At 39.9% G+C, this 25,061-nt stretch overlaps 1 protein-coding gene across 2 annotated transcripts in view; it reads right to left on the reverse strand.

Annotated features, from left to right (window-relative positions):
• ATL3 (atlastin GTPase 3) overlaps nucleotides 1–25,061 on the reverse strand; it is a 58,304-nt gene that overhangs the window by 22,437 nt on the left and 10,806 nt on the right. For both annotated transcript variants that reach the window (XM_027578741.2, XM_027578742.2), the window contains exons 2-5: nucleotides 22,328–22,542; nucleotides 22,044–22,187; nucleotides 5,805–5,909; nucleotides 5,268–5,318 (exon numbers count right to left, since the gene is read on the reverse strand). In XM_027578741.2, the coding sequence (XP_027434542.1) occupies nucleotides 5,268–5,318; nucleotides 5,805–5,909; nucleotides 22,044–22,187; nucleotides 22,328–22,542 (515 nt within the window). The remainder of the gene's footprint in view (nucleotides 1–5,267; nucleotides 5,319–5,804; nucleotides 5,910–22,043; nucleotides 22,188–22,327; nucleotides 22,543–25,061) is intronic.

The following is a 25,061-nucleotide window of genomic DNA, read 5'->3' on the forward strand; positions in this document are numbered from 1 at the left end:
GTTATCTGCTATACATCCATTCTATCCTTTCTCAGAAAGCTAATGTAGAATGTTTAGAATTAAGAGAATAAACCAAAAAAAAAAAAAAAAAAAAACCGAGAGAGAGAGAGAATAAATAAAAGATTAAAATGGATCCAACTGCAAAAGGAACTGAAAAGAAATTCCCAGGCCCTGATTTCAAGCTATCTTACAAAGCTATAGTAATCAAAACAGTATGATATTGGCACAAAAACAGACACACAGATCAATGGAATAGAATAGCTTTTTATTCTCCCAGAAATAAACCCCTGCATATATGAGCGATTGACTTTAAGACAAAGAAACCAAGAATATACAATGAGGAAAGGACAGTCTCGTCAATAAGTGGTGCTGGGAAAACTGGAAAGCTACGTGCAAAAGAATGAAACTGGACCACTTCCTTACACCACACATAAAAATTAACTCAAAATGGATCAAAGACTTGAACATAAAACCTGAAACCCTAACACTCTTAGAAGAAAACATAGGCAGTAAGCTCCTTCATGTCAGTCTCAACAACTGTTTGGGATTTGGAAACAAAAACAAAGGGAGCAAAAGCCACAATAAACAAGCAGAACAACATCAAACTAAAAAGCTTCACAGCAAAGAAAACCACTAACAAAATGAAAAAGCAACCTACCAAGTGAGAGAAAATATTTAAAAATCATTTATCAGATAAGGTTAACAGCCACAGTATATAAAGAATTCATACAACTCAACAGGGGGAAAAGAACCCACAATCCAATTAAAAAATGGGCAGAGGATCTAAATAGACACTTTGTAAGGAAGATATATCCATTTGGCATTTCATGGCCAATGGGTACGTGAAAAGATGCTCACCATCAATAATATCAGGGAAATGAAAATAAAAACCATAATGAGATACCTCCTCACACCTATTAGAATGAATATTTATCAAAAAGAAAAGAAACATTAAGTGTTGGTGAGAATGTGGCAAAAAGGGAACCGTTGTCCACTGCTGGCAGAAATTTAACTGGTGCAACTATTAAGAAAAACAGTATGGAAGGTCCTCAAAAAATTAAAAATGAAACCACTAGACGATCCAGCAATTCCACTTCCAAGTAATTACTTGAAGAAAACGAAAACAGCAACTCAAAAAGACATATTCACCCCCGTGGTCAATGCAGCTTTATTTACAAATGCCAAGATACGAAAGCAACTTCGTGTCCATCGGTGGATGCGTACAAAAAACATGGTGCATATATTCAGTGGAATATTATGTGCCATAAAAAAGGCGGCAATCTTGCCATCTCCAACAATATGGACGGACCTTGAGGGCAACGTACCAAGTGTTACTAAGCGAGGGGCAGAAAGGCAAACACCGTATGATCTCAATTATATGTAGAATCTGGAAAAAAAAAAAAAACTTAAACGCTTAAAAAACAAACAAGCATATGGATACAGAGGTGGAGTGGGGGGTAGAGGAAAAAAAGTGAAGGGGTTAAAGTACAAACTTCCAGGGTTTCCTGGCTGGCTCAGTCAGAAGAGCATAGGACTCTTGATCTCAGGGTTGTGAGTTCAAGCCCCACATTGGATGTAGATTACTTAAAAATAAAATCTTAAAAAAAAAAGTACAAACTTCCAGCTATAAAATACATAAGTCGTGGGGATACAACATGGTGATTATAGTTAATAATACTTAAAAGTTGCAAAGACAGTAGATCTTTAAATGTTTTCATCACAAGGGAAAAAATATATTTTTTTTTTAAAGAAAGAAATTGCCAGTGAGACAGCTGTGCACCAGGACTAAAGGAAGCAGTGCAGGGTAAAGGAGAACACAATGCCCAGGAGTGATGCTCCCAAGGAAAAAAAAAAAAAAAAAACCTGAAGTATGAAGACCATACTGAGAGGTTTTACGAGTCTATCCCCTGAGATACATTAGTGAACACTAAAACTACCAAAAAACATGATACAGGTAATTCATTACAAGAAATGCAATCATAATTCACAAGAAACCTCAGTAAGGAAGAACATATAAATATACCCATATAATAAGGCAACTACGAATACTTTTTTAGTCAAAAACTGTGATCTAACTGTTGAAGGATGAGGGAAAGGAAGCTGCGGGTGAGGGTGGGAGAGTGGTAAAGATGCTAAACCCTAACTTTGTAAAAGAAATTATTACTATTTCAAATATAAAAATCCAGAAGAAACAGCATAACCATCTTCTTGAAAAATTATGAAGCAAATAGCAGAAGATACAGCCCAAAGGACAAGTGACTGCCTCTGGAGAAAGCATGTAGGAGGTTGAAAGGATGTTCTTTTTTATTATGAACACTGCAATATTACTGACTTTTATACTGTGTGTATGTGTGTATGTGTATGTTACTTTGTTAAAATAAAATGATGCTTAAGAAAAAGAAACACATATAAAATACTGTATATAAACAAAACACACATACAAAACTGTACAAAACCCATGATGTCTCTCTTTGTAATTCTGAAATCCAAAAAGCTCTAAAAACCCAAGTTAGGTGGCAAACTCCTTTGAAGGAAAACCTGCCTTGAACGGATATGAGGCTTTTTATAAGCTTTATTTATCCCATTTCATGAATCGGTCATGCCTTTACCTGCAGAAACAGTAGCGTGTTTCATCAGGAGATGTTACCTGAACGCCCATTCCTGTCCTCGACCTCATGCTTACACGCACTTTTGATATCGTCCATCTAAAATCCAAAAAATTTCAAATCCCAAAATACACGTAGTCTCAAAGGGTTGGAGTAAGGCTTGCTGTCACATGTTATCTATTTCCTATAGGGATATCTATCTGTTTACAAAGAGAACAGAAAACATATATTCAAACCCGATATGTGGTTACCTCTGGGGACCGGGAAGGGGGACTTCAGTTTTATCCAAGGTGTCCCAGTTTTTTGCAAGAACAACATCATTTCTAATTTCATAATGATTATGCTATTAACTTTTAAAAATACAGAAATGACTAGAGTGACAGATGTCATATTACTAATTGAGAGAGCTAAATTCAGCCTCTATGAAGAAGGCATAGAGTGGAGGGGGATCTCCCACCAGGAAACGTTACTGGAAGCAGGGTCTTCACGGAGGTAATCACGTCAAGATGAGGCCATCAGGGTGAGCCCTAAGCCAACGTGACTGGCGTCCTTATAAGAAAAAGCAACACAGACGCAGGGAGAAGAGTGCAACGTGAAGACAAAGAGACACAGGGAAGACAGAAGCAGAGACTGAAGGCCTACAGCTAATGCCAAGGAACGTCAAGGACGGCCAGCAAACCAGCAGGAATGAGGAAGGGGCAAGCAGGGATTCTTCCCCACAGGCTCAGAGAGGGTGTGGCCCTGTGGACAGCCTGAGTTCTGACTATCAGACCCCAGAACCGTGAGACTGTAAGTTTTTGTTGTCCGAAGCCCCCTCGTCCGTGGTACTTGGTTACAGCCGCCCTCACACATCACCCGGGTCTACTCGTGATGACCTTTCACTGACTGATGGCACGATCCATAAGGAATTAGGTCTACTTCAAACATGAGTGTGTCCACAGCACAGAGTCCACTGCCTCACACAAGCTAGGTGTTCAAAAAAATGTGTGAAAGGAAAGACCCTAAAAAAGAATAATTTTCAGGTGAAAAGGTGTCAAACTTTAGTTTTGATTTAAATGTTTCAGGAACAACAGCTCCCAACTCCGGAGTCATAACACCAGAGCAGAACCACCAGTCAGAGAGTACAAGTTATTGCCAACAGTAACATGAAGAGCCAAAGTTGAGGAATTATTTTCCTTGCTTTTTAAAGGAATAGAAATTAGAACTAACTCAAAGTAATCCCCATAATAAAGGACATGCTCATTCCTTTGCACACTGATCTGTTTTCTTGAATGTCAACAGGACAAGTGCAATCACAAAGGCATGTCAAGAATTGCATTCAACTCTGGAATACCCATGGAAGAGTATTTTACAGGAATAACACGTAAGAACAGCTGCATGGAGAACAGAAGACAATGACTAATAGCAGTAGTAGTAATAGTAATACTAAATAATGGCTCACAGGTATTAAGCTTATATTCTTTTCTAGGCACATAATGCTACGCATTTTATAAATACTGATTTATTTACCCTCACCTGGATTTTTGCAACAGCTTCACAACCAGTCTCACTGAATGCACACCTGTCCCTAAAAGATCTATTCTAAACAGCCAGAGTGATCCTCTGCTCAAATAACGTCCCTCCTATGCTCAAAACATGGCTCCTATATCCATTCCCCAGAGGAAAAGCCTGAGCCCTTGGCAAAGGCCAAGCATCAACAGGACCTAAATGCCTCTCTGACTTTATCACTAAGCCTCCTCCTGTCACAGGGCACCTGGGTGGCTCAGTGGTTGAGAATCTGACTCTTGATTTTGGCTCAGGTCATGATCTCAGGGTTGTGAGATTGAGGCCCATGTCGGGCTCCACACTCAGCGGGAATCTGCTTAAGATTCTCGCTCTCTGGGGCACCTGGGTGGCTCAGTGGGTTAAGCGTCTGCCTTCGGCTTGGGTCATGATCCCAGGGTTCTGGGATGGAGCCCCGCATCGGGCTCCTTGCTCTGCAGGGAGCCTACTTCTCCCTCTCCTCCCTGCTTGTACTCTCTATCTCTCCTTCTCTCTCTCTCAAAAAAAAAAAAAGATTCTTTCTCTCCCTTTGCCCCTCCCCATCGTGTACACACTCTCTTAAAAAAAAGGGGGGGGGCGCCTGGGTGGCTCAGTCGTTAAGCGTCTGCCTTCGGCTCAGGTCATGATCCCAGGGTCCTGGGATCGAGCCCCGCATCGGGCTCCCTGCTCAGCAGGAAGCCTGCTTCTCCCTCTCCCACTCCCCCTGCTTGTGTTCCCTCTCTCGCTGTGTCTCTCTCTGTCAAATAAATAAATAAAATCTTAAAAAAAAAAAAGCCTCCTCCTGTCATACTTCCTAGTCCTAACCACTAGCCTCCTTGCTGTTCCTCAATTCTGCCAAGCACCCTCCAGTTCAGGTCTTTCTTCTTGCTGCCCCCTCTCCTATACTACTTCTCCCCCAGATATACTGCAGGACTTACCCACTTTCTTGGGTTCTGTGCTCAATTCAGTAAGGCCTTCCCTGATTACCCCGCAGGAACAGGGTACAGAACTGCTGTGAGCCAAAAACCATCCCCTATAGTTCAATCTACTGCTAAACCTATTCAGCTATAAAATTTCTCTTAGGCTTAAAACTTTTAAATGATATATTATGACATTAAACTTTTTATGATGAATATATACCTGTAACTGTTGAAGATCATCTTCCTGAATGTTCTGGGACAAATTATAAATCTAGAAAACAAAAATCCAGATTGACAATCACTCTAGCTTCACTTCAAAGGAGTCCCAAATAAGCCTAAAGCATTGAAGAGAAGCTGTGTACAACTAAAGGTTTACATATAAGAACATGAGGTCTGTTCAAATAGTAGTATCAGCTGTCTTTTGGAAAACTATGCATATAATGTTGAAATCACCTAATTCTTCCTTCATAGCTTAAAATCAGTTTTCCTGAGTTCTCACCAAATCTCCATTTCCTGTGTGATGTAATTAATGTAATTTCAATTTCCACTTTTCAGACTTTTCTTGAAGTATTTTATACATACTTATGACCAAAGTGGAAAAATAGTTAAAGCTCCTTCTTGAGCTTAACTTATATCTATAGCCTAAAAAGAACATTTACACATCACCTAGGAATTCTGATAACAGAACAATGAAAACAGCTGTACTCCCTTTATCTCATTTCCTCTGCAAACTTTTATCTTAATCAAATGGTGATACCTGAACAGAACTAGTCATGGTGCTGAGAGCGAAGATGGTGGCACAATCTTTCACAGTGGACTGGCTGTCGAATGCCCCCTGGGTATCCATCAGAACAACTGCAACCTAAAGGAAAGACAAATACCAACAAAAATATGTTAAGAGTGAGAAGGGGAAAAATGTAGAAAAGAAGTCGAGAAGTACAGTACAGGTAACAATTAAATGAGGTTTTGGCACCTGTTTGTAGTTCTACAGAAAAGTAGTTATTGAAATGCCTTGTCTTGATCAGAGAAGTTTCCTGTAGGAGATTATCTGCTCTGACCTGATGAGATGTATGAAACAGAAACCCGCAGAGCAATATGCATAGATGGGGAAAGTGCCTCACCAATTAAATGATGGGACCAATTAGCTCACTTACCAAGCCCGTCATTCGGATATTTTTATTCACAGAAGTAATAATATGATTATCACTTTTATGTAACTTACATATCAAGTCCCATTAATCACATACTACATTTTTGAGTTTATTTTCATACCCCCAATCCACTACTGTGGTAGAAGAGATATGATATAAATCCACACAAAAGAAAGTATTAAGCAGAAAAGATAAAATCAAACCAAATAAAGTTTCTAGCCAATCTCAATACACTGAAACCTAATGACAGACATGAAGGCTTTATCCTTTCCACACTTTATCCATTTTGTGAAGAGGATACCATCAAACTAAACAAGTAATCAGCACCAATCATGGCTGAGACACAAGAGAATAGTATTGGATCTCTACCTCAGATCATATACAAAATGGATCAAATTAACTCAAAATGGATCAAAAACCTAAATGTCAGAGCTAAAACCATAAAACCCTAGAAGGAAACAGAAGTATAAATCTTTAGGACCTTGGATGAGGCAATGGTTTTGCTGTTGTTGTTGTGGTTTTTAAGATTATATTTATTTGAGAGAGCACGCACAAGCGCATATGCAAGGGGAGAGGAGCAGCAGAGGGAGAAGCTGACTCCCCACTGAAGAGGGAGCCCAAAGCAGAGCTGGATCCCCAAACCCCCAGGGATCATGACCTGAGCTGAAGGCAGATGCTTAACCAACTGAGCCACCCAGGCACCCTAGACAATAGTTTCTTTAATATGACACATAAAGCACAAGCAACCAAAGAAAAAATACACAAACTGGCTTCAACAAAATTTAAAACTTTTGCACATCAAAAGACACTATCAAGAAAATAAAAAGACAACCTAGAGAATGAAAGAAAATAATTGCAAATTATCTATCTGGACAACAGTCTAGTACCAGAATATATAAAGAACAATTCAACAATAAAAAGACAAATGATCCAACTAAAAAATGAATTTGAACCCAGCAGGAGAAGAGAAATAATAAAGATCAGAGCAGAAATCAATGCAATAGAAACCAAAAGAACAGTAGAACAGATCAACGGAACTAGGAGCTGGTTCTTTCAAAGAATTAACAAGATTGATAAACCCCTGGCCAGACTTATCAAAAAGAAAAGAGAAATGACCCAAATCAACAAAATCATGAATGAAAGAGGAGAGATCACAACCAACACCAAAGAAATACAAACAACTATAAGAACATATTATGAGCAACTCTATGCCAGCAAATTAGATAACCTGGAAGAAATGGGTGCATTCCTAGAGATGTATCAATTACCAAAATTGAACCAGGAAGAAATAGAAAACCTGAACAGATCTATAACCACTAAGGAAATTGAAGCAGTCATCAAAAATCTCCCAAGAAACAAAAGCCCAGGGCCAGATGGCTTCCCAGGGGAATTCTATCAGCCATTTAAAGAAGAATTAATACCTATTCTCCTGAAACTGTTCCAAAAAATAGAAATGGAAGGAAAACTTCCAAACTCATTTTATGAGGCCACCATTACCTTGATCCCAAAACCAGACAAAGACCCCATCCAAAAGGAGAATTACAGACCAATATCCTTGATGAACATGGATGCAAAAATTCTCACCAAAATACTAGCCAATAGGGTCCAACAGTACATTAAAAGGATTATTCACCATGACCAAGTGGATTTATCCCTGGGCTGCAAGCTGGTTCAACATCCGCAAATCAATCAACGTGATACAATACATTAACAAAAGAAAGAACAAGAATCATATGATCCTCTCAACAGATGCAGAAAAAGCATTTGACAAAGTACAGCATCCTTTCTTGATCAAAACTCTTCAGAGTATAGGGATAGAGGGTACATACCTCAACATCATAAAAGCCATCTATGAAAAACCTACAGCGAATATCATTCTCAATGGGGAAAAGCTGAGAGCTTTTCCCCTAAGGTCAGGAACGCGGCAGGGATGTCCACTCTCACCACTGCTATTCAACACAGTATTAGAAGTCCTAGCCACAGCAATCAGACAACAAAAAGAAATCAAAGGCATCCAAATCGGCAAAGAGGAAGTCAAACTCTCACTCTTTGCAGATGATATGATACTGTATGTGGAAAACCCAAAAGACTCCACCCCAAAACTGCTAGAACTCATACAGGAATTCAGTAAAGTAGCAGGATATAAAATCAATGCACAGAAATCAGTGGCATTCCTATACACCAACAACAAGACAGAAGAGAGACAAATCAAGGAGTCAATCCCATTTACAACTGCACCCAAAACCATAAGATACCTAGGAATAAATTTAACCAAAGAGGCAAAGGATCTGTACTCAGAAAACTATAAAATACTCATGAAAGAAACTGAAGAAGACACAAAGAAATGGAAAAACGTTCCATGCTCATGGATTGGAAGAACAAACATTGTGAAGATGTCAGTGCTACCTAGAGCAATCTACACATTCAATGCAATCCCCATCAAAATACCATCCACTTTTTTCAAAGAAATGGAACAAATAATCCTAAAATTTGTATGGAACCAGAAGAGACCCTGAATAGCCAGAGGAATGTTGAAAAAGAAAAGCAAAGCTGGCGGCATCACAATTCCGGACTTCCAGCTCTATTACAAAGCTGTCATCATCAAGACAGTATGGTACTGGCACAAAAACAGACACATAGATCAATGGAACAGAATCGAGAGCCCAGAAATGGACCCTCAACTCTATGGTCAACTCATCTTTGACAAAGGAGGAAAGAATGTCCAATGGAAAAAAGACAGTCTCTTCAACAAATGGTGTTGGGAAAATTGGACAGCCACATGCAGAAGAATGAAACTGGACCATTTCCTTACACCACACACAAAAATAGACTCCAAATGGTTGAAAGACCTAAATGTGAGACAGGAGTCCATCAAAATCCTAAAGGAGAACACAGGCAGCAACCTCTTCGACCTCAGCCGCAGCAACTTCTTCCTAGAAACATCACCAAAGGCAAGGGAAGCCAGGGCAAAAATGAACTATTGGGATTTCATCAAGATAAAAAGCTTTTGCACAGCAAAAGAAACAGTCCACAAAACCAAAAGACAACCGACAGAATGGGAGAAAATATTTGCAAATGACGTATCAGATAAAGGGCTAGTATCCAAAATCTATAAAGAACTTATCAAACTCAACACCCAAAGAACAAATAATCCAATCAAGAAATGGGCAGAAGACATGAACAGACATTTTTCCAAAGAAGACATCCAAATGGCCAACAGACACATGAAAAAGTGCTTAACATCGCTCGGCATCAGGGAAATCCAAATCAAAACCTCAATGAGATACCACCTCACACCCGTCAGAATGGCTAAAATTAACAAGTCAGGAAACGACAGATGTTGGCGGGGATGTGGAGAAAGGGGAACCCTCCTACACTGTTGGTGGGAATGCAAGCTGGTGCAACCCCTCTGGAAAACAGTATGGAGGTTCCTCAAACAGTTGCAAATAGAGCTACCATATGATCCAGCAATTGCACTACTGGGTATTTACCACAAAGATACAAATGTAGGGATCCAAAGGGGTACGTGTACCCCAATGTTTACAGCAGCAATGTCCACAATAGCCAAACTGTGGAAAGAGCCAAGATGTCCATCAACAGATGAATGGATAAAGAAGATGTGGTATATATACACAATGGAGTATTATGCAGCCATCAAAAGGAATGAGATCTTGCCATCTGCAACGACGTGGATGGAACTGGAGGGGGTTATGCTGAGTGAAATAAGTCAATCAGAGAAAGACATGTACCATATGACCTCACTGATATGAGGAATTCTTAATCTCAGGAAACAAACTGAGGGTTGCTGGAGTGGTGGGGGGTGGGAGGGATGGGGTGGCTGGGTGATAGACATTGGGGAGGGTATGTGCTATGGTGAGCACTGTGAATTGTACAAGACTGATGAATCACGGATCTGTACTTCTGAAACAAATAATGCAATATATGTTAAGAAAAAAAAAAGAAGAAGATAGCAGAAGGGGAAGAATGAAGGGGAGTAAGTCGGATGGGGAGATGAACCATGAGAGACGATGGACTCTGAAAAACAAACTGAGGGTTCTAGAGGGGAGGGGGGTGGGGGGATGGGTTAGCCTGGTGATGGGTATTAAAGAGGGCACATTCTGCATGGAACACTGGCTGTTATGCACAAACAATGAATCATGGAACACTACATCAAAAACTAATGATGTAATGTATGGTGATTAACATAACAATAAAAAATTATTTAAAAAAATGAATTTGATTTGAACAGATACTTCTCCCAAGAAAATATACAAATGGCTAATAAGTACATAAAAATATTCTCAACATTATTAGTCGTTGAGGAAATGCAAATGCAAATCAAAGCCACAAAGAATCAAAATAAAAAGCTTTTGAACAAAATTTAAAAATCTTAAATTAAAAAAAAAAAGCTTTTACACAGCAAAGGAAACCATCAACACAACAAAAAGGCACTATTGAATAGGATATGTGCAAATGATATATCCAGTAAGGGGTTAATAGCTAAATATAAAAAGAACTTATACAATTTAACACCAAAAAGGAAATAATCTGATTAAAAAGTCGGCAGAGGATCTGAATAGACGTTTTTCCAAAGAAGACATACAGATGGCCAACAGACACATGAAAAGATGCTTAACCTCATTCAATAATCATCAGGGAAATACAAATCAAAACTACAATGAGGATCAGTCAGAATGGCTAGTATCAAAAAGAAATAACAAGGGGCACCTGGCTGGCTCAGTTGGTAGAGCATGTAACTCTTGATCTCGGGGTCATGAGTTCGAGCCCCATATTGGGTGTAGAGATTACTTTAAAAAAAAAAAAAAGAAAAAGAAAGAAAAAAGAAAAGAAATAACAAGTGTTGGTGACAATGTGAAGAAAACAACCCTCATGCACTGTTGGTGGAAATGTAAATTGGTGTAACCACTGTGGAAAACAGTATGGAATTTCCTCAAAAAATTAAAAATAAGGGGCGCCTGGGTGGCTTAGTCATTAAGTGTCTGCCTTCAGCTCAGGTCATGGTCCCAGGGTCCTGGGATCGAACCCCGCATCGGGCTCCCTGCTCAGCGGGAAGCCTGCTTCTCCCTCTCCCACTCCCCCGCCTGTGTTGCCTCTCTTGCTGTGTCTCTCTCTGTCAAATAAATAAATAAAATCTTTAAAAAAAGAAATTAAAAATAAGAAATAACAAGTACTGATGAGGATGTGGAGAAAAAAGTACGCTCATGCACTGTCAGTGGGAATATAAACTGGTGCAGCCACTTTGGAAAACAGTATGGAGGCCCCTCAAAAATTAAAAATAGAAACACCATATGATCCAATAATTCCACTACTGGGTATTTACCCAAAGAAAACAAAAACGCTAATTTGAAAAGATACATGGACCCCTGTGTTTATTGGGACATATTTATAAGAGCCAATATGTGGAAGCAGCCCAAGTGTCCACCAGTAGGTAAACTGGATAAAGATGTGGTATACATCTTTGACTACTATTCAGCCATAAAAAAAAGAGAGCGAGATCTTGCAATTTGCAACAACATGGATGGACCCAGTTACTATTAAGCTAAGTGAAATAAGTCAGACTTAGAAAGACAAATGTAATTTCACTTATACGTAGAATCTAAAAAACAAAAGAAAAATACTCTTAAATATAGAGAACTAGTGGTTGCCAGAGGGAGGTGGATGGGAGGATGGATAAAATAAGTGAAGGAGACTAAGAAGTACAAACTTCCAGTAATAAAATAAGTAAGTCAAGAAGATGAAAAGTACAGCATAGGGAATATAATCAACGATCCTGTAATAACATTATATGGCAACAGATGGGGACTACACTTATCACAGTGAGCAATGAATAATGTATAGAACTATCAAATCAAGATGTTGAAACTAGGGGCGCCTGGGTGGCTCAGTCATTGGGCGTCTGCCTTCATTCAGCTCAGGTCATGATCCCAGGGTCCCGGGATCGAGCCCCGCATCGGGCTCCCTGCTCCGCGGGAGGCCTGCTTCTCCCTCTCCCTCTGCCCTTGCTTGTGTTCCCTTTCTCGCTGTGTCTCTCTGTCAAATAACTAAACAAAATCTTTAAAAATAAAAAAATTTTTTTAAATTTTAAAAAAGGATGTTGAAACTAATGTAACAGTTATGTAATATCTATGCCAATTATACCTCAAGAATTAAAAAATAATTTAAAAATTTTTTTTAAATTAGAAAAATAAAACCACAATGAGATACTACTTCACACCTAGGCTGGCTATAATCAAGAAGACACATAAGATCGGGGTGGCAAACATATGGCAATGGGAGCCTCCTGCATTTCCAGTGAGAATGTAGGGTGCGCCAGCTGCTTTGGGAAGCATTTTTGCAGTTTTTCGAAAGGTTAGATATGGAGTTGCCATATGACCCAGAAACTCCACTCCCAGGTATATACCCAGAAGTACTGAAAACATGCTTAATCCTATAACTCAACAAGAAGGGAGGGAGGGTGGGAGGGAGGAAATAATCTGATTAAATAAATAGGCAAAGGACTTGAACAGACATTTCTCCAAAGACAACATAAATGGCCAACAGGTATGTGGAAAGGTACTATCACTCATCAACAGGAAAATACAAATCAAAACCACAATGAGACACCACCTCACACCTATTAAAATGGGTATTATCAAAAAAAAAAAAAAAAACCACACACACACAAGAGAAATAGGGGCACCTGTCTGGCTCAACCGGTAGAGCATGTGACTCTTGATTTCAGGGTCAGGAGTTCAAGCCCCATGTTGGGCGCAGAGATTATTTTGAAAAAAAGAAATAATAAGTGTTGGCGAGGATATAGAGAAATCAGAGCCCTTGTACACTGTTGGGAATACAAAATCATACAGCTGCTATGGAAAATAGTATGGAGATTCCTCAAAAAATTAAAAATAGAACTACCTTATAATCCAGCAATTCCTCTTCTGGGTATATACCCAAAAGAATTCAGACCAGTATCTCAAGATATCTCCATTCCCATGTTTACTGCGCCAAGATTCACAACAGCCCAGATATAGAAACAACCTAAATGCCCGTCAACTGATGAATGGATAGAGAAAATGTGGTATCTACCTACAATGGAATACAACTGAGCCTTAAAAAGGAAGGCAATCCTGTCATATGTGACAATATAAATGAATCAGGAGGATATTAAGTGAGATAAGACAGTCACAGAAGGACAAACACTGCTTGATTCCACTTATGTGAGGTATCTAAAATAGTCAAACTCAGGGAAACAGAGAGTAGAATGGTGGTTGGCAGGGGAGAAGAGGAAACGGGACTTGTTTAGTGGGTATAAAGTTTCAGTTATGCAAGATGGATGAGTTTTCAAAATCCACTACACAGCATAGTGCCTACAGCTGACAATACTATACTGTGCACTTGAAATTTTATTAAGAGAGTAGATCTCATGTTAAGTGCTCTTACCACAGTAAAAACAGGGAAAAAGAAAGGATATGTTCACACAAACACTTGTATGTGAATGTTCATGGTAGCATGATTCGTAATAACCACAAAGTAAAAATAACCCAAATGTCCTTCAAATGATGAAAAGATAAAGTGTGACGCATCCACACAACACAGTATTATGCAGCCACAAAAAGAAATGAAGTGCTGATGCATTCTTCGACATGGATGGATCTGGAGGGCAATGGGCTGGGAGGGTAGGGGGGTGGGGGAGGCCAGACGCAAAGACCACAGATTATATGACTCCATTTGTATGAAATGTCCAGAATAGACAAATAGATGCGTAGAGAAGGAAAGCAGATCAGGGACGCTTGGATGGCTCAGTCGATTAAGCGTCTGCCTTCAGCTCAGGTCATGATCCCATGGTCCTGGGATCGAGTTCCACATCAGGCTCCTTGGTCAGCAGGGAGACTGCTTCTGCTTCTGCCTACTTCTCCCTCTGCCCGCCGCTCCCCCTGCTTGTCTGCTCTCTCTAACAAACAAATAAATAAAATCATTAAAAAAAAAAAAAAAGGAAAGTAGATCAATAGTAGCCAGGGGCTGGGATAGGAGGGAAATGGGGAATGACTGCTAATGAGTAGTGAGTTTCTTTCTGGGATGATGAAAATGTTCTGGAATTAGACGGTGGTGTTACTTGCACAGCCTTGTGACTATACTAAAAACTGCTGAATTATATACTTTTAAAGCATAAATTTTATGATATGTGAATTCGCTCTCAATGAAAAAGAGCTCATCCTAGCATATATTTACTAACTAGAAAAATGAGGCTGTATCAGGGAAATAAGCTCTTGAGGAATAGGAGTCATACATACACTCAGATGAAGTGCTGGGTATTTGGGGGAAATGGTGTTCTCCTATCACATAGTGAAATGATAAACTGCCATCAACACTATCAAGAACAACTGGGCAGGAGCTAGAAAAAGGGGAAATGGGCATTCTCAGACCTGGCAATTCCACTTCCAAGTGGCTTTCTAACGTTTTGTTGGACTCCAGAACGCAGAGAAAGAAATATACTTAACATCCTAACTAAATACACACATATATAAAGCTGAAACTAAATTTGCATACTGCAGTCTGACACTTTCTACACTGTTCTAGTTCTTTCTTTTTAAATATTGGTCATGAGCCAATAAGTTGATTTCTCTACCTTTAATGGGTCATGGACAGAGTTCAAAAAACTGTGGCCTGGAGTCACGCTTGCACAATTCCCCAAGGAGACATTTACCAGATTGTTCACTGTAGGAAGGATTATAAAAATTAAAAAAAATTAAAAAGGAAACAATCCACATGCCCACCAGTCGGTAAATGGGCAAAATAAAATAAGAATATTCATATAATGATTACCACATAACAGTTAAAAAGAATAAACTGGAGCCACATATTTAAGACTGTAGTTTTTCAATTAAAAAGTAAAAACAAGGGGCGCCTGGGTGGCTCAGTTGGTTAAGCGACTGCATTCGGCTCAGGTCATGATCCTGGAGTCCCTGGATCGAGTCCCGCATCGGGCTCCCTGCTCGGCGGGGAGTCTGCTTCTCCCTCTGACCTTCCTCCCTCTCATGCTCTCTCTCTACCATTCTCTCTCTCTCAATAAATAAATAAAAATCTTTATTAAAAAAAGTAAAAACAAATACATTATCTACTTTTTTAAAAAGATGTTATTTATTTATTTATTTGAGAGAGAGAGAGAGAGAATGTGCAAGCAGGGGGAGGGAGAGGGACAAGCAGAGGCTTGACTTGATGATCCTGAGATCATGACCTGAGCCAAAATCAAGAGTCAGATGCTTAACCAACTGAGCCACCCAGGTGCCCCCCCCCCCAAATTACCTACTGTTTTAGCCAGATATATTCTAAGCTAAAATATCACCAGGTATATTACAAACAAGACAATCAGGGGCGCCTGGGTGGCTCAGTTGGTTGGGCGACTGCCTTCGGCTCAGGTCATGATCCTGGAGTTCCAGGATTGAGTCCCGCGTCTGGCTCCCTGCTCGGCAGGGAGTCTGCTTCTCCCTCTGACCCTCCCCCCTCTCATGCTCTATCTCATTCCCTCTCTCAAATAAATAAATAAAACATTAAAAAAAAAAAAAAACAAGACAATCAATGCACCTGGGTGGCTCAGTCGTTAAGTGTCTGCCTTCAGCTCAGGTCATGATCCCAGGGTCCTGGGATCGAGCCCCACATCGGGCTCCCTGCTCAGGCGAGAAGCCTGCTTCTTCCTCTCCAACTCCCCCTGCTTGTGTTCCTGCTCTCTCTCTCTCAAATAAATAAAATCTTTTAAAAAATTAAAAATAAAAATAACAAAACAATCATGTGAAACTTTCATTTGGGTAACTTCTAAAGAACTGCTTATTAGTATGGCATTTATCCAATATTATATTGATTTTTTAAAGCACTCCTGATCCCGCTGAATGCCTGAACATAGTATTTCTTAAAAGGGTAGGAAACAGGGGCCTGGGTGGCTCAGTCGGTTAAGCGTCTGCCTTCGGCCTGGGTCATGGTCCCAGGGTCCTGGGATCAAGCCCCGCGTCAGGCTCCCTGCTCAGCAGAAAGCCTGCTTCTCCCTCTCCCACTCCCCCTGCTTATGTTCCCTCTCTCTCTGTCTTTCTCTCTCTGTCAAATAAATAAATAAAATCTTAAATAAAAAAAAGGATAGGAAACACAACGAGATATCCCTACACGTCTACTGGAATGACCAAATGCTGACAAAGATGTGGAACAACAGGAACTTTCACATTCATTACTGGAAAAAATGCAAAATTATACAGGTACTTTGGAAGACAGTTTGGCAGTTTCTTACAAAACTAAACATCACCGGGCACCTGGGTGGCGCAGTTGGTTAAGCGACTGCCTTCGGCTCAGGTCATGATCCTGGAGTCCCGGGATCGAGTCCCACATCGGGCTCCCTGCTCAGCAGGGAGTCTGCTTCTCCCTCTGACCCTCTTCCCTCTCGTGCTCTCTATCTCTCATTCTCTCTCTCTCAAATAAATAAATAAAATCTTAAAAAAAAAAAAAAAACTAAACTAAACATCACCTTGCCATACAATCCAACAATCATGCTCCTTGGTATTTACCCAAATGAGTTGAAACTTATGTCCACACAAAAACCTGCCCACAAATGCTTACACAGCAGCTTTATCCATAATTGTCAAAACTGGAAGCAAACAAGATGTCTTTCCGTAGGTGAACGGATACACTGTGGTACATACAGACAATGGAATATTATTCAGCAATAAAAAGAAATAAGCTATCAAGGCAAAAAAATGTGAGGATCCATGAAAGTACACTGCTAAGTGAAAGAAGCCAATAGAAAAGGCTACATACTGTATGATTCCAACTACATGACGTTCTAGAAAGGCAGGTCTATGGAGACAGTATGAAGATCAGTGGTTGCCAGTTCAGGGAGAAGGCAGGAGAAGGAGGCAGGAACAAATAAGTGGAGCACAGAGGGTTTTTAGGGCAGTGTACCTATTCTGTCGGAGACAGCAATGGCAGCTGCATATCATGACACACTTACCAAAACCCATAGAACATATAACACAAAGAGGGAACCCTGATGTAAACCATGGGCTTTAGCTAATAACAATATATCAGTATTGGTTCATTAATTATAACAAATGCATCACACTGATATAAGATATAAATAGTAGGGAGAAACTGGCAGGGGGAGGGGCATGTGAGAACTCTGCACTTCCCAATCAATTTTCCTATAAACCTAACATTGTCCTAAAAAATAAAGTCTATCAATTTTTTTAAAGGTCAGGAAACCAAAATGATGTCAAAAAACATTGAGCTTATCCCAGAGTCCTGGGATCCAGCCCCACATTGGGCTCCCTGCTTGGCGGGAAGCCTGCTTCTCCCTCTCCCACTCCCCCTGCTTGTGTTCCCTCTCTCGCTGTGCCTCTGTCAAATAAATAAATAAAATCATAAAAAAAAAAAAATTGAGCTTTATAGAGGAGTCAATTCAACAAGATAAAAAAAATGACGGCACTACAAATGTTAGATAACTAAAAGCAAAGCTTGCTTACTAAGACTGTAGAGATTTCCTAAACTATTATGAAAATATATCAATTGCCCCAAAAAATAAAAATCAGGTCTACCAGTTCTATACAAAGGGATCATCTAGTCAAAAATAATTATTTATTCCTAAAAAGAAAATTATGAAAGCATCTACCACACACTACCAGAGAAATAGAAGAGAGCAATGATACAAAACAGGACTGAAATGAAAATTGTAGGGCCTGTTGTAATGCCAGATCTAAGAGCAGCTGTATTACCCACAGCAGGCCTTAACTGCTATGGGTAATACAGCAGTTTAGAGATGCCAAACATCTCCAAAATGAAAAGACTAGACTTCCACTTCCAGTCAAAATGGTGTAACAGAGACTGAACTTACCTTCCCACCTAAAACCAAAAAATAACAGACAGAACACATGAAACAACAGTTCACGACACTGGACATCAGGTAACAAAGGATAACGATCCTTGAGGGAAAGGAACAGATGAGGTGAGCCCTTCTGTTGTCCCAGCTTACTGACTAAGGCGTGGGGAGGGGAAACCAGGCAGAACTCAACGGATTCCCTGAGTTGAGGAGACACAGCTGAGAGTCAGGGAGACCAAGGACACTGGAATTCTCAGGCAGAGCGTCTGAGAGGAGAGAGATACAAAGACAAAGAACCCCAGGGATCTGCAGAGGATCCCCATCAAGAGTTCAGCTGAGTACTGACAAGCGCATGCACATGAGGACACTACCTGAGGCTAGAGACAACCAATCAAAAGGTTTAGAGGGAGCAGTACCTGGTGCTCACAGAGGGCCAAGAACAGGCCTGTTCCCTCCAACCAGACTGAAAAAATCCCATAATTCTAGAGTACTCAGAAGAGTACTTGCCTCAGTAGTGAGGAATAAATAGCTCTATATTAAATACTGCTCTGGTGCCGTTTAAGAAAACTTAAAAGCCAGAACAAAAAGGGTCCAACTGTTTCCAAATTTCTTAACTGCATCCTAGAATAAAGTCAGGGAGGGGCGCCTGGGTGGCTCAGTCATTAGCGTCTACCTTCAGCTCAGGTCATGGTCCCAGGGCCCCAGGATCAAGTCCCGCATCGGGCTCCCTGCTCCGCGGGAAGGCTGCTTCTCCCTCTCCCACTCCCCCTGCTTGTGTTCCCTCTCTCGCTGTGTCTCTGTCAAATAAATAAATAAAAATATTTTTTAAAAAATAGAATAAGGTCAAGGAAAATATGGGAAATGGGGGAAATCAGGGAACACAAGAAAGTACAACCCAATGAGGAGAAAATTCAATCAAAAATCAATTAAAATTAACCCAGAACAGGGGCACCTGGGTGGCTCACTTGGACTTAAGCGTTGGACTCTTAATCTCAGCTCAGAGCTTGATCTCAGGGTTGTGAGTTCAAGCCCCACTTTGGGCTCCACACTGGTCGTGGAGACTACTTAAGGGAAAAAAAAAAAACCCAGAATAGATACAGACGTTAAAATTAACAGAAAATGAGACTCTAAAACAGCATTCTGTATAACTATATTCCATATATTCAAAAAGTTACGTAGTGACATGAAAGACATAAAAAAGACCTAACCTGAACTTCCAGGGACGAAAATCACATTTCTGCAATGAAAAGTAGACTGGATTATAAAGACTGGGGAACTTGAAGGCCTAGCAATGGAAACTGCCCAAAAGGAAACAGAGAGAAAAGCAAATTAAAAAAATGAACAGTGCTTCAATGAGCTATGGGACAGCCTGACGTATGTGTAATAGGAGGCCCCAAAAGGAATAAGGGAGAAAAAATTTGAAGAAATAATGGCCAAAAAATGCACAAATTTGATAAAAATTATGAACTTGTAAATTCAAGAGGCTCAACAAAATCCAAACACAAGAAACATGAAGAGAACTACACTAAGGCACATCATAACCAAACTGCTCAAAAAACAAAAAAATGCTGAACTGTTAAAAGCAACCAGGAAAAAAAAAAAAACCACATGCGAAGCACACACAAGAGCAAAGATAAGGATAAAAGATCTGTCATCAGAAACAATCAGGAAAAGGGCAAAGAACTGACATCTTAAAGCACAGAAAGAGGGGCGCCTGGGTGGCTCAGTTGGTTAAGCGACTGCCTTTGGCTCAGGTCATGATCCTGGGGTCCCGAGATCGAGTCCCGCATCGGGCTCCCTGCTCAGCGGGGAGTCTGCTTCTCCCTCTGACCCTCCCCCCTCTCATGCTCTCTCTCTATATCTCATTCTCTCTCTCAAATAAATAAATAAAAATCTTTAAAAAAAAAAAAAGCACAGAAAGAAAAAACTGCCAGCCTAGAATTCCATACCCAGCATATTTTCCCAAAAAAGGCAAAATGAACACTTTGCAGATATATGAAAACTAAAAGAAGTCAGCACCAGCAGAATAGCACTACAAGAAATATTAAAGGAAGTCCTTTAAGCAGAAGGAAAAATGGACACAAAAATAGAAATATGGACACCCAAAAATGAAGAGCACAGTTAATGATAACTACATGGGTAAATATATGGCTTCTTTCCTTTTTTCAAAGATTTTATTCATTTGTTTGAGAGAAAGAGAGAGAGACAGAGAGAGAGTGTGTGAGCTTGATGGGGCGGGGGGCAGAGGGAGAAGCAGACTCTGCTGAGGAGGGGCCCAATACAGGCCTCAATCCCAGGAGTCTGGGATCGTGACCAGAGCTGAAGACAGATGCTTAACCAACTGAGCCACCCAGGTGTCCCTGGCTTCTTTCTTATTATTTAAATATCTTTAAAAGATAACTGAATGTTTTAACAGGAATTGTTTAAACAAAAAAATAAATACAATGTTATTAAAGTAAACTATGTGACAATAGCCCAAAAGGTAGGAAGGGAGAAATGGAATGTCAATTATATCTCAATAAAGTGGTTAAATAATTAAAGGTAGACCCTCCAAAGAAAAAGTTTATAATGTAGTATTTCAATGTTACAACTTCTTATTCTCCTAGATTCTCTTTCTTTAAAAAATATGTGATAACCTCTTCATTTTGCCACATATTTTTTATATGTGCATCTATGCATTAAAAAAAATTAAAGGGGCACCTGAGTGGATCAGTCAGTTAAGTGTCCGCCTTCAGCTCAGGTCATGATCCCAGGGTCCTGGGATCAAGCCCCACATCGGGCTCCCTGTTCAGTGGGGAACCTGCTTCTCCCTCTCCCTCTGCTGCTCCCCCTGCTTGTGCTTTCTCTCATTCTCTCTCCTGCTCTCTGTCAAATAAATAAATAAAATCCCCTCCCAAAAATTAGAGGGTTTTCCAATATACCTTTCTCCTGGAATCTCACTAAAAGAGAAAGAGAAAGAAAATTATGAAAGATTTAATGAGGAAATTTATAAGGAAAAAGAATAAAAGATGTGGAAACAGCAATCAAGACTTGTGCATCAACTCTCCAGCTCCCAAAAATATCGAATAGCGTAGCATTTAAGAAAAGGTTGAAACCGAACAATCTGAAGTGGGGACCTGAAACCTTAAGCCCTAGAAAGACTCGAGAATGAGAGGCACCAACAGCTGTGAAAGCATGCTTTAGGATGGAACTAAAAACAGAAGGACTGGGTTAAAATCTGTTTAAGAAACAATGATACCCCCAAATCCTCTCTGCCACTTTGAGAAGACACATGACTCACCTTTGACAAAAAAATGTAGGGGAGGCTGTAGGACTGTAGCTTACTAGGCACGGAAGAGATGGGGTAAGAGATCTACTGATGACTGCCCCAGCGGCAGGCGGAGGATGCTCACCTTCTGCATGTGAGATGCCCTAGTGTCCTGTATCTGCTCAGCTCCCAGAAGACTGGCAGCCAAGTCTATGTCACCCTCACAGGAGTAAGAAAGTAAAGAACAGAAGTAACATCTGAAACAGTTGAGATCATTAACACCCGGGAAGTGAAAACAAGCAGAGGGAAGAACAGGGCACTTGATAGCTACTTTTTGGTTTTGATAGCTATTTTTTGTTAGAAACCTTATGTTACTGGGGTGCCTGGGTGGCTCAGTCGGTTAAGCATCTGCCTTCGCTCAAGTCATGATCCCAGGGTCCTGGGATGGAGCTCCACGTGGGGTTCCCTGCTCAGCGGGGAGCCTGCTTCCCCCTCTGCTCCTCCCCCTGCTCATGCGTTTTTTCTCTCTCAAATAAATAAAATCTTTTTTAAAAAATTTTTTAAATTAAATTAAAAAAAGAAATCTTATTACTTGACCATTTAAAATATACTCATGTTATTTTTAAACCATGCACTTACATCATTTTGATAAAAATTATTTTTAATTGAATTATCAGAATACACATTAAAGTTCTCGTTCTGTTGTTGTTTTTGTTAATTTACAAGTCTTTTCTTCCTTACCTTCTTCCCACCCGGCTTCTCCACAGTGAAAACTTCACTCCAGATCTGAATCCCCGTTGTTTCTGGGTCAGAGCCCCCTCTCCATGAAAACCCTGTTAATGGTTCTTCTGAGTCACCCAACCAATTTGAACGGCCACCTTCCTTCTATAGGAAAAATAAGAAATTTCCATTAAATCTTAAATTTTGAGTAATTTTACCTATCAAGGATAATCCACAAGCTTATTTTGCTCTTTTGGACACAGAAGTCTCATTTTCCAATTTGAAATGAAATAATCCAAGCTTACCTGGAAATATAAGTATCGTAGCATGAAGTCCAGGAAGAAGGACTTGCCCTTTCGGAAAGCACCAGCCACCGACACCACCACCACATCAAGGTCTCGGATGTGGTCCTGCAAGAGAATGCTGGCCAAGGCTTTCTCTTCTAACTCAAAGGAATGCTGGTCTTTCTGAACCAAAACAACCTGCACTGGGCCAGGCTTTCCACTCTCCATGGCATCACCTAGATTGTTGCAGAGAAAAAAAAAAATCACTTTCAAATCTTTTTTAAATTTGTATTTTTGAACATGGGAAAAGCAAAAACTTCTTAAATGGCACAAAAACACTAACCATAAAAGAAAAAATGACAAATTAGACTCCATTAAAATTAAGAGTTTTTGTTTATTAAAAGACATCATTAATGGGGGGATGGGGTAACTGGGTGATAGACATTAAGGAGGGCATGTGATGTAACGAGCACTGGGTGTTACATAAGATTGATGAAACAGTGACCTCTACCTCTGAAACCAGTAATACATTATATGTTAATTGAATTTAAATTTTAAAAGACACCATCAAAAGAAAGTAAAATAAAAGCCACAGACCAGGAAAAAATATTCACAATACCTATATCCAAAAGACTCACACCCAGAATCAATAGGAAATCCATAAGAAAAGGACAAATATTCAAATTTTTCAAAATAGTAATAAGCAAAAGGCACTTCATTAAAAAAAGGATACCCAAATGGTCAATAATCCTATGAAGAGGTGCTTCCATACCATTACTTACCAAAGAAATAGAAATAAAACCATATTGAGATACCACTACCTGTCCCATCAGAATGGGGCTAAAATTGAAATGACTGACAATATCAACTGTGAGAGAAGCTGTGGTACAGCTGGAACTGTCACACATTCTAACAGGAATATAACCACTTTGGAAAACTGCTTGGCAGTAGCTACTAAAACTAAACATACCTATAATCTAGCAATTCTACTCTTAGGTATATAACTTAGAGAAATAAGTGCTTATGCCCACCGAAAGACATAAATACAAGAATGTTCACATCAGGGACGCTTGGGTGGCTCGTCAGTTAAGCAGCTGTCTTCAGCTCAGGTCATGATGATCTCAGGGTCCTGGGATGGAGCCCCACATGGGGCTTCCCTGCTCAGCGGGGAGTCTGCTTCTCCCTCTCCCTCTGGCCCTCCTCCCTGCTCATGCTCTCTCTCTCTCAAATAAATAAAGATGAGCAGAAAGTCCCAGGCTGGGCTCCATCCCAGGACCCTGAGATCATGACCTGAACCAAAGGGAGATACTTTACCAACTGAGCCACTCAGACACCCCAATAAATAAAATCTTAAAAAAAAAAAAAGTTCACATCAACTTTATTCAAAATAGTCCAAACTAGAAACAATCCAAATGTCTATCAGCAGTAGAGAGGGTGCCTGCCACTGCTAAGCCTTTTACATACATTTTGTTTAATCCTCAGAACCACCCCATGTGGTAAATAATACTGCCTCATTTTTAAAAATAAGGAAACTAGGGCTTACAAAAGTTAAACATCTTATCCAACCGGTTCTGGAGAAAAGCTTGAAAGGATCTTTAGGTGGCTAGGACTTGCAGATCATTCCTAATAACCTAGTCAACACTTTAGGGGCAATTAATTCTTTAGCTCAAAATAAAGCACTAACTAATAGTTTCCCTACCAGAGTTGAAAGCAGAAAGGTATCAATTCTTTGAAATTCACAGAGCCACTCAGTAGCTATGGATTTATGGAAAGTTTACGAAAAACTACCAGTGTAGCCTAGTAAAGCCTAGAAGCAAAGCACTATTTCCCTAAGTGTATGTACCACTGGTATTAAAGATGTTTTCATGTACTAAAAGGACATTTATTTTAATAATTATGTATTTTAATGTATACAAGGAAACAAAACCATGTTTTAATGGATTATTACTTGGAAGGATGCTAAGTTTAAAAGGTGAATCAATTCAAAGTAAATTGAAAAACAAATCCTATGTAAAGCACAGTAAGGTAAGCAGATATGGCAAAAACCACAAATACGGTCCCCAAATTACTTCTGTCTGGGAAACACTGAAGGCTGCATGATCATAGTAGACAAAGTCAACAAAACAGCTTGATTGCCAGACTCTACCCATTAAGCTATGGGAATTGCTGCTCACTTTTTATACCAGAAAGCAACAAAGGGTTCTTGCCACTTTTATATTTTTATCAAACTAGTGGAAAACAAGTTATAAGTATACATTAACTGTCACAGTATCATTGTAATAAATGTATATTACTATTTTTCTTTCCCATTACTGCCCGGATAAAAAGGAAATATTTCTGTGAATAATCTCTTAACAGTTCTTTATTGCCACAAAAGCAGGTGAATCCAGGACCTAAAGACCTTCAATCTTTCATATAAAAGAACAAACGATCTTATGGATAAGCCACAGAGTCAAGTACTGTGCAAGACTCAAGAGCAATTCCAAAGACCCTGAGATGGCTGGTTGCTCCCACACTATTCATTTTCCCCTCCTGCTATGGCAACTGATTTTTAGCTGGGCATAAAACCTGCCCCAAAGAAACCCATTTTCAACCCAACCTTGTAGCAGGGGTATCACTGTGTGACTAAGTTCTAACTCTGGAAATGATATAGCAACTTCTGGGGCACGCATTTTTCCCTTTCCTGCTAGCTAGATGTATTCACGGGAGGGAGTCATCCTGCACCAGGCACACGAGGGCAACGCCCCAGAAATAG

The sequence above is a fragment of the Zalophus californianus genome, chromosome 11 (assembly GCF_009762305.2).
Source record: "Zalophus californianus isolate mZalCal1 chromosome 11, mZalCal1.pri.v2, whole genome shotgun sequence".
Classification (NCBI taxonomy): domain Eukaryota; kingdom Metazoa; phylum Chordata; class Mammalia; order Carnivora; family Otariidae; genus Zalophus; species Zalophus californianus.